Here is a 13,498-nt window from a genome sequence, read left to right as displayed (position 1 = left end):
GAACCCAACCTGCATCTGATTGGGAGAAAAAGCTAGGAGATGGCAGACCCTGGGCAAGGTGCTTTTACATATACACATATAAAATCGTATTACCTCCTTATTAGAAATGAGTGTGAAGGGATGTAGGAAGATGAAATGACTTGCCCAGAAAGGTTCACAGCTTCTCAAGAAGAGAGCTTGGAGTTTAAACCAGATCCAACCCTCAAGCCCAAAGTCCTTCCAGTTTATTCCAGGGTGCCTGAAGCTTGGCTGCTGTGTGTACTGAGTCCTGTGCTGGGCCTTTGAGAACAGGAAGGCACCATAAGTCTAAAATGTTTGAAGGGATTAGGTTATGGGGCCATTATGCCAAGCAGGAGAGATGGCCTGGGGTTCTGCAATTAACTTCATATACCTATTTAAAATTTACTGTGTGGGTGGGTACATTGCTTCTGTCAGCTTCCCAGTGGCATTTAAGGCTCTTGGGGAAAAAGAAAAGAGGAATGGGGGTGTCCCCGACATAGGAGCTACAGGCTTAGATGAAGTGGGGCCTGGGCTCAGCTGGCTCGCCCTGCAGCTCCCAGCTACTCTGGAAGCGGGAGTGGAAATCTCAGGGTGGGCAGTAGGGTCTGTTCTCAGCTTGAGTCTAGCACTGGCTCTGGTGGCCAAGCATTAGCACTGAACATTCTTCAAGTCCTCGGGTCCTCTGAGGAGAAAGGCTGCTTCTGCTCTTTCTTCCCCACCAACTCCTCAGCCCCACCAGCAGCTGCTGCTTAAAAAAACACCCACAGACTCAGCACATTTTAGTTTCAGCATTTACTTCTCCCACGTCATCTTCATTGAAGCTCAACAGAAAATAGCACTGATGGAGAAGAAGCTGGCTTTGCTGCCGTGAAGTAGCTGTTGGAGCCATCTGGGAAGAACACGTGCCTCAGGGTACCACAGAGATGCCGTGAATGTGGGCAGCAGGAGGCCAGCCAGCTGGTGCGCCACCAATCCAACAGCTTCTGGAGCAGGTGCCCAGGTTGCTGCCTAAGTCCTTCACATGGGCGGGGGCAGGGCCTGTACCTCCTCCAGGCACTCGTCATAGGCCTCCTGGTATTCCTCGTGGGGCTTGACCATTATCACACAGGTGGGGCGCTTAGAGCCGGCGGCTGCACCCAGGTCCTGCAGAGAAGGAAAAACAAGGGCTGTTTGGAAAGAAGGCTGCACAACCTGTATACCAGGGAGTCACAAACTGATGATCCACCAGCCTAATCCAGCCCACAGACTACTGCTAGTGTCAGTGTTGACCCATGTGCTAGTCAGTCAGTGTTAACATTTTGAATTGGTTGCCACCATTTAAACTCAGCAAACTTTCGAGTTGTGGTCCAGCAACACTGGGCCTACAGTTCCACATGGCAACTGTGAAAGGGCTCCAGCCCAGCAGGGGCTGTCCCCTTGGGCAGCACCTATGCTTTCCAGGTCCCTGCCATCCCCCACTCCCTGGACTCCAGACCTGGCCTCTGCTGTGTAAGGGTAAGGACAGCTTCAGGTCCCTAGAACATCCCCTCTGAAACTGCACCCGCCTAATAGGACTTACATATCCAAGTTCACCTTCTGTTTCATTCCCATAGTCCATGGAGAAGGGGATTCCCATTTTACAAGAAAGAAATGGAAGTGCAGAAAGGTAACTTATCTGCAGTCCCTCATCTAGGAAGCAGCAGAGCCAAGAATCCATCCAGGCCTGTCTTAACTCCAAAGCTCACGCTCCTTCCCACTATGGCCTGCTGCCACATACCTGATCCCAGACACCTTCCCTCCTGTGCTGACCAAGATCAGGGGCACATGTGCTCCTTACCGTCTTAGAGGGGATATAGACGTACGGCAAATTCCGGTCTTCACACATAACTGGGAGATGGCAGTATACCTCAATGGGTAATGTGTCTCCTGCCAAAACCATGATCCTGAAATAAGAGAAACCACTGTCATTTCCAGCTTGCTTGTTCCCTCTTTCAGTCATAAGTGTTGCCTCTGAGCTGGGCCTTGGGGGTACAGAGATGGGTAAGCTGCCCCTGACCTCAAAGAGTCCAATTATTAATGTGTGTCTCTCAACCTTTAGAAATTCATGCAGGTTTGTTTGGTGAGTGCATTCCTCTGGGGAGGTGATCTCTATTGTTTGGCAACAAGTAAATGCCACCAAGTGTGACAAAGCATAACGTGCTGGGACAGATGAGGTATGAGAGAGAGGCCAAGGAGTAAGAGCTCAGCTCTCCTTGGAAGATCAGAAAATGAATCAGGAAGTGACACTTGAGAGGAAAGCTGAATGATGAACATCCGTCAGGCATCCCGTGGAGGAGCTGGAGGCAGGGAAAGCATTTAAGGTCGAGAGAATCAGAAGGATACCAGATACACAGGGGCTGGCTATTGCTGGGGAGCCAGGGATGGCTCTGGAGTCCAGGATGGGGATGGGGCAGACAGAAGGCTAGAAAAACTAGTCACATTTAAGGGCCTTGAGTGCTTCCAGGATCATTCCCAAGAGTGACAGGGAACCAATGAAAGCTTGCCAGAGAATCCTCAGCTAGGGCTCTTAGCTGGCAAGGTGTTGGGGTTCTGGGACAAGGGCCTCAGCAGCCCTGATGACACAGAGGGAAGAGTCTGTTCCCTAGGGGAGTGAGAGGAAAACACAAGGAAAGAGCTCTTGGTTCAAAGCACTGCATCCACACTCCTAGTTTTCCTTTTGCCTCATATACTCTCCTCCTATGCAGGCTCCTCTTCCTTTGAGTAGCCTTTATTTTATTTTATTGGCTTTGCCGCACGGCTTGCGGGATCATAGTTCCCCAACCAGGGATGGAACCCTGGGCCCCCTGCAGTGGAAGCACGGAGTCCTAACTGCTGGACTGCCAGGGAATTCCTCAGTAGCCTTTAAATGCTGGTGTTCCCACAGCCTGGTCCTTGGCTGCCCTGTCAGTACTTTCTCCCCAGCTGACCCCATCCATAACCAAGGCTTCAACCAAGCGCCAACTATGTGTTGACAACTCCCAAATCTATTCTCTCCAGCCTGACCCTCTCCCAAACTGCAAACCCTTATAGCCACTTTCCTGTTTGACATTTCTGCTAGGGAGAGGGTTCATATGTCTAAAAGGCACCTCAAAAACTTGTCTAAAACCAAACTCACGACCTTCCCATACAAACCTGGCTCCCTCCACTATTCACTATTTCAGTGAGTGCGCCCTCTGTCCATTCGCCTGGAACCCACACCTCTTCACTCCATATCGGAAAGTCCTCTCATCCATCCACTTCAATTCTTTCCATCTCGCCATCACTAACCCAATCAAAAATTGCCCTTGCCTCTTCTATACCACAGTAGCCTTCTATCTCAATTTCCCCATCTATTCTTCCACCTCTGATCCTTTCCAAAGTTGCCAGAAAAATCTTCTTAAGGTGTAAACATAATTATGTCACTCCCTGGCTTTAACCCTCAGTGGCCTCCAAAGCTCTGAGTACAAAAACTAAACTTACCATGGCTTACAAAAACCCCATGCGAAGGTAGCACTTCTGCCCACTACTACCCTCTCCTGCCCTGAAATCCACTTTCTTCTGGCAGAATGCCTCCCCTCCCCCCCAGCCCACAAACTAATTCCTATATCTTCAGACCTCAGCTACCCCACCTGGGTCAGACTCCATAGAGCATCAAATCCCCCCAAGCATTATTTATCTCTGGAGCACCTACAATGTACCAGACACTTCTGAAAATAAAGCAATGAGAGGCTTTTTCCTGTTCTCAAAGAGCTTATTACTTTCTGACCCTAGTGGGAGATACAGGGAATAAAAATGCAAATAAGTTTCAGGTTCTGATAAATGCCAGAAAGAAAAGATGTAGGGTAATGAAGTCATTCTCACTGCACCCTGTACTTTTCCTTCACGGTTACCTATGACACTTGTAATTTTGTGTGTATTTGATTATTCATTGTCTCCCCATAGTATAGTGCCTGAAAAAGAGTAGACAGAAAATAGTCGCTGAATGAATGAAGCTGGGATCTACCCTAAGTGAGCTGGCTTATACAATTCGCTTCCCCTGGAATTCACTTTCCCCATGGTGTCCCTTTGCACTCGTGTAAGTGATGTATCAGCATCCGTACGGAAGGGAATTTACCTTCTGCACACGAGGAGTCGTCATAGCTCTTTTACCGACTACCTACTAAGTAGCAGGGATACCTTCGTCATCGTTTAGAAATGCAAAATCCGGCGGGAGGGGGTTCTTACCCTTTCTCGCCTTTGTTGATAAATTTCTGAACTTCCTTAACCCCGCGCCGAATCTGCTTCTGCTTCACGGCTGCAACGACAGAAGAATCAGTCGAGGGGACCTCCGACCGCCACCCGCGTCCTGTCCCGGCTCACCCCGGCGTCCACCGCACCTTTTTTTTTTTTCTTGGCGACGCCACGCGGCCTGCGGAACTTCCCCACCTAGGGGTCGAACCCATGCCCCCTCCACTGGAAACGCAGAGTCTTAACCATTGGACCACCAGGAAAGTCACGCCGCACCTTTCTTGATGCATTTGTAGAGCTTCCGCGTGAGGCGGCGAGAAGCCAGAGGCTGCGCGATGGGGTTCAGATTCACCAGCAGCTCATGGTAAGTGCGCTCTCCGCAGCACGCGTCCGCCTGAACCTCCGGCCCGTCTGGATCTGCCTTTATTTTGGTCATGGCAGCGACCGCGGCAACCGAGTGCCCAAGATGCTAATCCACGCGGCCGGCGCTTCAGGAATCACTTCCGGGTCATGCCGCTCTGCGGGAAGCAGGCAGTACACCATAACCAATTAGGAACTCAGGTCTCCGACTCTGACCAATCCTTGACGCCCAGCTCCTTAAATATAGAGCACTGAGGGGCGGGGTCTCGGCCGTAGGGGCGGGGCCACTCCCATAACTGAGGCGGGGCGGGGTGGAGCGGATTAGGGCCGGAGTCGGAGGGTTCAGGAGGCGAAGGGCGGAGCCCTGAGGGATTCGGGCCCTGGAGTAGGTGAGAAGGCGCTAGGACCCAGGCTTGGGCCCTTCTGAGAGTTCGGCGTCACAGAATAGGCGGTGGGAGGAAGAGGAGGAGGAGGAGGCTGTACCTGTAGGGTCGTGACCACATCTAAGGCGACAGGATCCTTGCCGAAAGCGCGGGGTCTGCGACCGGACTGGAAGAATGGGAAGTCTGCTCGGTGTGATTCCAAACCTCCTTAGAATCTGATCCCTTAGTTAGGCAGTGCCTAGCCTGGTCAGGTCCCGGGTCCTGAACTGGTCCTGGCTGGTGTACCCTAGGTGCCAAGGTTAAGGTAAAGCCTGACAGTGCTAACGATTCCTTCGTTCCAGCACGATTTTTCACACTCTGCTTTCTCTTTCCTGGCAAGGGATGGACCCACTCACTCACTGATTGCCTCGGTCTAGACCGCTGTTCCCCAGGGAGCCGGTGGCTCGCTCCCACCCTTCCCGCAGGAATCTGCTCAGATGTTTACCACGGGAGAGGTTCTCCTGACCAAACCATCTAAAATTGCAGTTCCCGCCGACCTCCCACCGGCATCCCCTAACTCTCTGTTTTCATGGCGGAGACAGCTGGCGAGAGCTGAGAGGGAAGACAGCATGAACACCGGGGTTGAGACTTCGGGGTGTGGTGGGGGAGAGCTCTGAGTAGGCGCCCGGTTTGCAGTTAACTCTAGAGGATTAATGGACTGTAACGCTGGGGAGGCGAGCAGGCCTAGACTGGGGTGGATCTTGTACCTCTGACTTACTTCATGTACCCTGTCTTGGAACACTGGATGAATATTAATTAGATCATTGTTACAAATTAGTTGCCTTTGCTTATAGGATTGACAAAGGCAACTAATTTGTCAATAAGGCCCGTCATTTTTGTGGTGGCCAGACAGGCCAGAAAGTGGAACTTTAGAAGTCTGCACGTGGCCTTGCCAGCACAAGGCAGTTAAGCCAGCTGAAAACTGACCTTTTAACCCTGTAACCAAGTGCAGTCGTTACATAAAAAACAAGTAGCTTTTTAAAATTTAGTATTTTAATAAGAAAAAGTAGGATGCAATCCTACCTAACCGTAGACCCCAAGTAATTTCACAGAGAAAAATATATCAGTTGAACAATGAGAATAGTTATATAAGCAACAAAATATAATTTGAAAATAAGCAAAGTTTGTATGCACAATGTAACCAAAAATTGGCCTTTTAAATGTTTGCACTTTGGAATTTCTTGGGAAAAGATAGTCCCTCCTGAGCTTTAGGACTGGTGGCTACTGTCAGCTTTGCCTTACTGTCCACCACTTGCTGTACCATTTCTCACCCCAAACCCTCCCCCACCTTCTCCCTCCTGCTAGGTCCTGCAGTAGAAGTTCTGGCCCTCCCTGGGGAGCCCTCCCCAAGTGGCACGTGAGGCTGTGAGAGCAGAGCTCCTCTGAGCACACAGCTGGCAGGGCTCTGCAGGGTGGTTTTCTTTTCTTTTTCAATCTTAGTATTTTTTTTGTTTTATTGGAGTATAATTGCTTTACAATGTTGTGTTAGTTTCTGCTGTACAATGTATACATATATCCCCTCCCTCTTGGACCTCCCTCCCACCCCCCCATCCCACCCGTCTAGGTCGTCACAGAGCTGAGCTCCCTGTGCTATACAGCAGGTTCCCACTAGCTATCTCTTTTACACACGGTAGTGTATATATGTCAATCCTAATCTCCCAATTCATCCCACCCTCCCCTTCCCTCACTGTGTCCACATGTCCATTCTCTACGCCTGCGTCTCTATTCCTGCCCTGGAAATAGGTTCATCTGTACCATTTTTCTAGATTCCACATATATGTGTTAATATACAATATTTGTTTTTCTCTTTCTGACTTACTTCCCTCTGTATGACAGACTCTAGGTACATCCACATCTCTACAAATGACCCAATTTCGTTCCTTTTTATGGCTGAGTAATATTCCACTGTATATATTTACCACATCTTTATCCATTCATCTGTCATTGGACATTTAGATTGTTCCATGTCCTGGCTATTGTAAATAGTGCTGCAATGAACTTTGGGGTACATGTGTCATTTTGAATTATGGTTTTCTCAGGGTGTATGTCCAGTAGTGGGATTGCTGGGTCATATGGTAGTTCTATTTTTAGTTTTTTAAGGAACCTCCATACTGTTCTCCACAGTGGCTGTATCAATTTACATTCCTACCAACAGTGCAAGAGGGTGCAGGGTGGTTTTCTATTCCTCTTTTAGCCTTGTTGGTTGGGTGACAATGTGTCAGGGTTGCAAAGGGGAAAGGTGCTCCTAGATGTGTGCACTGGGCATGATGAACTCCACAAAGAATTATCATCCCCAGGAAACCCAGTTCAAGCAAATGTGCTTGACTGACCTCACCAAGGTCTCAGTTATGAAGACCTCTCAGTTCTCAAATGGAAGGAGGAAGGAATTAACATTTATATGCCAAGCACATTACATGTGATATCTCATCTAGTGCTCACAAAGAATACCTTTATTATTCACAGTTTCCTGAGACTCATAAAGGTAATAGCTTCATGCAGCTCACACAAAGCTGAATTTGAATCCTGGTCTGCTAGTGTCCAAGCTCACGCTCTGCTCATCTCCTGTGACTTGGTATTCAACTTTAGCTTAAAGTTTATGAAATGTGGCTGGATAGTGAAAGTGTGGGAATCTTGGCTTGGCCAGGTCACAAGTGTCAGTTTTTTGAGCCATAAGACAATGAAGTGCCAAGAACAAATCTGTCCTCAGTAAACCACACCATGTATTTCTAACACCAGTCTCAGAGATCTGTGCCAGATCCAAGGTGGTTTGTGTGACTTCACTGATTTTGTGTGAATGGCCACTCCCGCTCACTTGAAGCAGGGTAAAATGGGTGAGAATGTAATGGCTAATGGGTAGTCGATCAGGGTTCTAAATGACAAATGACTTTGGGCAAGTCATTTAACCTCTCTGGGCTTCAGTGCCTCATCTATAAAATAAGAAAGACCTAGATGGACTAAGGTCCCTTCTTTTAGAAAACTGAGGTAGATGATTTTTTAAAATTGAGATATAATTCCCATATCATACAATTTGCCCGTTTAAAGTATACGATTCATTGGTTTTCGTGTATTCACCGAGTTGTGCAGCCATCACCACAGTCAATTTTAGGACATTTTGATCACTTCAAAGAGAGCCCCTGCACCCTTTAGCTATCACCTCTGACCCCGTCATCCTCTCTAGACCTAAGTAACCACTAATCTTCTTGTCTCTATAGATGTCCCTGTACTGGACATTTCACAGAAATGGAATCATATAGTATGTGGCCTCTTGTGTCTGACTCCTTTGCTTAACATGTTTTCAAGGTTTGTCCATGTTGTAGCATGTGTCAGTGCTCCATTACTACATAACATTCCATTGTATGGGTATACTATATTTTATCCATTTATCAGTTGATGGACTGGGTTGTTTCCACCTTTTGGCTATTGTGAATAGTGCTGCTGTGAACATTCATGTACAAGTTTTCATGTGGGCATACGTGGTTTTAAAATTAATTAATTAATTAATTTTGGGGGGCAGCATTGGGTCTTCTAAAAAAAAGTCCCTGTCTCTTTTTATAAGTAAAGTTGTGTTAGAAACTCCACACCCATTTGTTTACATACTGCCCATGGCTGCTTTCATACTGTAACAGCAGAGTTGAATAGTTGCAACAGAGATTGTGTAGCCCACAGAGCCTAGAATATTGACTCTCTGGTCCTTAACATAAAACGTTTGCTGACTCCTCATCTAAATCAAATGGACTCTGACACCCAAGTTCTCCCTATCAAGCCCCAAACACTCTCAACCCAGTTTCCTCCCCAGTCTGCTCCACTCCAGCTTGTCTGCCCTCCTCTCTGTCCCTCTTGAAGAAAGAGAAAAATAGATTCCTCCTTCCATGTGTAGAAAAGGAAGGCCCAGACGAAACCGAGTATGGTCAGGTTTCTGTTCCTCCTCAGCAGTAGTGGGGGCTGTGGAGGAGGAGCACAGGACTAGGAAGGGGACCACCAGCTGCTCCCTGAATCCCACCTCTCTCCATCCCCAGCTAAAGACTGACTGAGGGAGAGGGGAGCCTGGTCCCTGGTTTGCTCTGTGGTCTGGGAGAAGTCCCTGCCTCTCCGGGCCTCATCATTCCCCTGCTGTTACCAGAGGAGAGGGAATAGACAGGCCCCAAAGATGCTTCCAGTTCTCACATTCTAGGAGTAGGACCATGACCTCCATGCCCCTCTCCAAAGGCAAAGCAAGAAACCAGCTGTCAACAGAGCACGGTAATAAAAAGTTCATAAGCCAGAGCTGGCCACAATCAATCCTGGTAATTCCTCACTTCTCCAGAGGGTAGGCATACACTCAAAGCAGAGGAGATGTGAGCCTGGTCAGAGAGGGCTGGGACCAGCCCACTTGACAGACCCCAGGCCCAGGGGGTACAGCAGAGCTTGGGCAGTGGCAGTGTCACCTGCTTTCTCCATCCTATCACATCCCATGGAATCAACAACTATGGGATAGGCTCAGTGTCTGGAGGCAGCGGCCCTTCTGCAATGACTCCCAGATCTCCACCTACATCTGGGCCCCAGGTCTCCCCGCAGTTCCAGCCACACCCACAGTGGCCAACGTTTATCCAGCACTTACTTTCTAAGCATTTGATCCTCTCCACAACCTGATGAGGTGGGGATGCTTATCATCATCTCCAATTCCTCCTGGGTGTCTTTTCTCAGCTAGCCTGTCCTGACCTGCCCCTCTACCTGTGTTTTCAATTCAGTGAATGATTCCAGCAATTGGTGTGTTCATTTTCTATTGTTGTTGTAATATATGACCACTTAGTGCCTTAAAACAATATCCTTTTATTCTCCCCCAGGTTTGCAGGTTAGAAGTCCAGGATGGCATGGCTGGGTTCCTTGGTCAGTGCTTACAGGGGTAAAAATCAAAGTTTCCAACTGCTGTGACCTCATCTGGCACTGGGGCTCCTCTTCCATGCTCATTCCTGCTGTTGGCATATTTCAGTTCCTTGTGGTTGTAGGATTGGGATCCTAGCTTCCTATTGGCCAGGGATCCTTCTAGCTTCTTACAGCTGCTCTTTGGTCCTCGTAGGTGGCCTCCTCCATCTTCAGGTGCTAGGTTCAAATCTGATTCCCCTTCAGCGAACAGCAGAGGAAGCTCCTCAGGCATACTGTCCATTCCCGTTTTCCCACAGTTGCCTGAATGATCTTCCAAAAGCATAAAACTTAACTAGGTTAACCTGAACTTAAACTCCTGCTCCCCAGTAGCCTCAAGATCTAAACAAAACTCTGTGAAGTTCATTCATTCAAATGTTTTCTGAGCACTGACTCCCTGCCAGGTACCAGTTCCACAGACAGTCTCTGCCCTCCTGGAGCTTTCTGTGTTGTGAGACGGAGGGACCCCAACAATGAACATGGCTGCGGTAAGTGCTGAGAGTGGCCATTCTCTTGGGCCCTGCCACCAGGCCGTCTTCAGCCCTGCCCTCCCCCTTCCTCACCTCCAGGCTTTCCCAGCACCCCCTCCCCCCAACCATTCCACAAATCTCAGTAGGAAGCAGCTTTTTCCCAGATCCCTGCCTAGGTTCCAGTTCTTAGAGTTCCTGATGCTTCCCAGTCATGGAACACAGCAGCAGAGTTCATATGGAACCCCTGGGGAGGCAAGGACTTTCTCTAGCTCCCTCTGATGCCTGGCACGGTGTTTGACACATATAGATGCTCAGTACAATTTTTGGAATGACTGGAGAGTCCGATAGGCAATGGTGGAGTCGCAAACCTCCTCAGCATCTTCTCTACTCCTGATGGTCTGCTAACTCCACAGAAAATGCTGGCAGCAAAAACTCCAGCCGCTCAGAGTTCTAGCCCATGGGTGCCTACGCTGGCATCCTCTGTCCTGGCCTTAGCTGTAAATTGCAGCTGGAGCCCCAGGATGTTGCTGCTTGGGGATCAGCTATTTAAGGACCAGAGCTCACTCCATGGCACGAAGTCTGGCAGGCATGCCAGTGTCAAGTCCAAGGAGAGCAAGGGAGAAGGATGAGATTTTCTGGGCACAAGAACAGAAAATGTGCCCATCAATCACTATGCTCAAGAATCCCGTTAAGCAGTGGGAGGCAGCTGGCACTGTGGAGACAGGATAGGTTTTGCATGCATGTGCATGCACACAGAAACACACACACATACACACACACTCACATCAACACATCACCAACTTCTACCAAAACAGCAAAGAAAACAGGAGAGTCTCCAACAGAGGAGAGATTTCCCTGATTTTTGAGAGCATGCAAAGCCAATGGAAGAGGGTAACAGATGAAATGGGTTGGCAGAGCTGCAGCCCAGGAGAGGCTTCGGGGGTGGCAGGGGCATTGCAGAGGGAACTCACCTTGCGTGGCACCCACAGGCCCCGGGACTGTGTGAGTGGGAGTCAGAAGTGAAACAGTGGCAGCACCGGCCTGCACAGCCTCCTCCCTCCAGGCAGCCCCAGACAAAAAACCCATCTGGGAAAAGCACGGGCTTTCAGTAGGTGTTGGTGGCCCAAAGTAGAGTCTGCCTCAGGCTGCGATTGGGAATCCAGGGCTGACAACGGACTCAGTGGCCACCCTCCCCCTCTCCCCACCACCAACTGGAGCCACGGTCCATGGCCCACGGCAGCTGCCTCAGCACAAAGTGTCCAACCATAACACAAAGTGTCTCGTGGAACTGTCTCAGCTTCCCATCTGTTAAATGTCTGGATTAGGTGGTCCCTAGGGTCCCTTGGACTTCTAAAAATATCATCCTCCCCACTAATTTTATCCCTGCCAGAAATCAAATCCACATGCCACTGGCTGCCCCAGGTCACTGGCTGGGAAAGTGGGAAGGAGGGAGAGTCAGTGCTGATGCCCTGCATTAACCCTAACCCTAACCCTCCTAAGGGCCAGCATTCCCAGTGTCAAATTGTGTCCCCCAAAACGATCTGTTCAAGTGCTAATCCTGGTGCCTGTGCACGTGACCTTATTTGGAAATAGGGTTTTGTAGATGTAATCAAGTAAAGATGAGCTCATTAGGATGGACCCTGATACAATATGACTGGTGTCCTTATAAGAAGAGGAAAAATGCCATGTAACAACGGAGGCAGAGATTAGAGAGATGTGTCTACAAGCCAAGGAACACCAGGGATAGCAGCAACACCAGAAACTAAGAGAAAGGCACAGAACAGATTCTCCCCTAGAACCTGCAGAGAAAGCACAGCCCTGCGGATACTTTGATTTTGGACTTCTAGCCTCCAGAATTATGAGACAATAAATTTGTATTGTTTTAAGCCGACCAATTTGTGGTACTTTATTAGTGCAGCTCTAGGAAACTAACACACCGAGCCAGTCCCCAGGATCTGCTTACTGAACAAATGAATACCTCTCCTCCCCACCCCAATCTATCATCCTGAGGGAACAGAAAAGGAAGCAGGCCCACCCCTCAGGTTTCAAGGGTTCAGGGCAAGAGCATAGATGGAGTCCTGTTCCCTCCTCTATTTCCACCTATCCGTCCCACCCTGTTCTGTATACTGAGGGACCCACACTCTGTCCATGACCCCCCCCACACACACACCTTGGCCTCCCTTCAGGGACAGCTCTCTCTCTGAATAGCAGATCGAGGGAGAGGGCTGGGCAGGCAGTAGTAATGGACTCAGAGCTGACTGGGCAGGGAATTCCTGCACCTGGAGGATTGGGGGTGGGGGGACACACCCCCTTGGTCTTGCAAATGCCTCACCCTGGCCCACTAAAGCTCAGGCCCTGGAGGTGCCTGGTGGCCCAGAAGTGAACAGCCACACATCCAGCATGTGCCTAACAGCAGCAGGGAGCGCTTTCCTGGCAGCATCTCACTCAAACCTCATTCTATTTTAAAGGCGAAAAAACTGAAGCACAGTAAAGTTGAAGAATCTGTTCAGGGCTAAAAAGTTGATAAACTATATATCTGGGATCAAATCCTGATCTGTTTGACTCCCAGACACTTCCTTTCTCCTTATAACATGCTTTTCCCTAGACCTGGTTTAATTGGTAAACTGCCAAAGCCTTATAAAATAGTTTAAAAACAAACAAACAATTTTTTAAAAAAACAAGCCATCAAAGTAACTTAGTACTAGAGAAAGAAAAGAGAGGCTGGAAATAGACCCAAACACATATTAGAATCTAGTATATCACAAAGGCATTTTAAATGAATGGATGGAAAGGGAAAGAATTCAATGAATGGCATCAGGACAATGGCAAGCCATCTGGAAGAAAGCAAAGCTGGAGCCCTGCCTTGTTCCTCACACTCGCCAGTAAAACTGATGATCAAAATTTTTCATATAAACAATAAAACCACAAAAGCACTAGAAAATTTTCCTTAAAATACAAAAAGCTTTTCTAAAGCACTAAGAGACAACTCTATACAAAAACTGGACAATAACAGAACAGAAAGTTCACAGAAAAAGAAACATAAATGACCTATAAAAATATGAAATGTCAGGCTTCCCTGGTGGCGCAGTGGTTGAGAATCTGCCTGCCAATGCAGGGGACACG

The 13,498-nt window shown here is 48.6% G+C and overlaps 1 protein-coding gene across 1 annotated transcript; it reads right to left on the bottom strand.

The window, feature by feature from the left end:
- Nucleotides 1-777: 777 nt before the first annotated feature.
- NHP2 (NHP2 ribonucleoprotein) lies at nt 778-4,792 on the bottom strand. The gene is made up of 4 exons (XM_082453625.1): nt 4,501-4,792; nt 4,222-4,291; nt 1,817-1,922; nt 778-1,143 (listed from the first exon to the last, which is right to left on the bottom strand). The coding sequence occupies exons 1-4, from the start codon at nt 4,658-4,660 to the stop codon at nt 1,018-1,020; spliced, it is 462 nt and encodes a 153-aa protein (XP_082309751.1). The 5' UTR covers nt 4,661-4,792; the 3' UTR covers nt 778-1,017.
- Nucleotides 4,793-13,498: the final 8,706 nt, after the last annotated feature.

The sequence above is a fragment of the Balaenoptera physalus genome, assembly GCF_965194825.1.
Source record: "Balaenoptera physalus genome assembly, chromosome: 3".
Taxonomy (NCBI): Eukaryota; Metazoa; Chordata; class Mammalia; order Artiodactyla; family Balaenopteridae; genus Balaenoptera; species Balaenoptera physalus.
The sequence above is the reverse complement of the archived record's forward strand: the minus strand, read 5'-3'. Positions and strand labels throughout refer to the sequence as shown.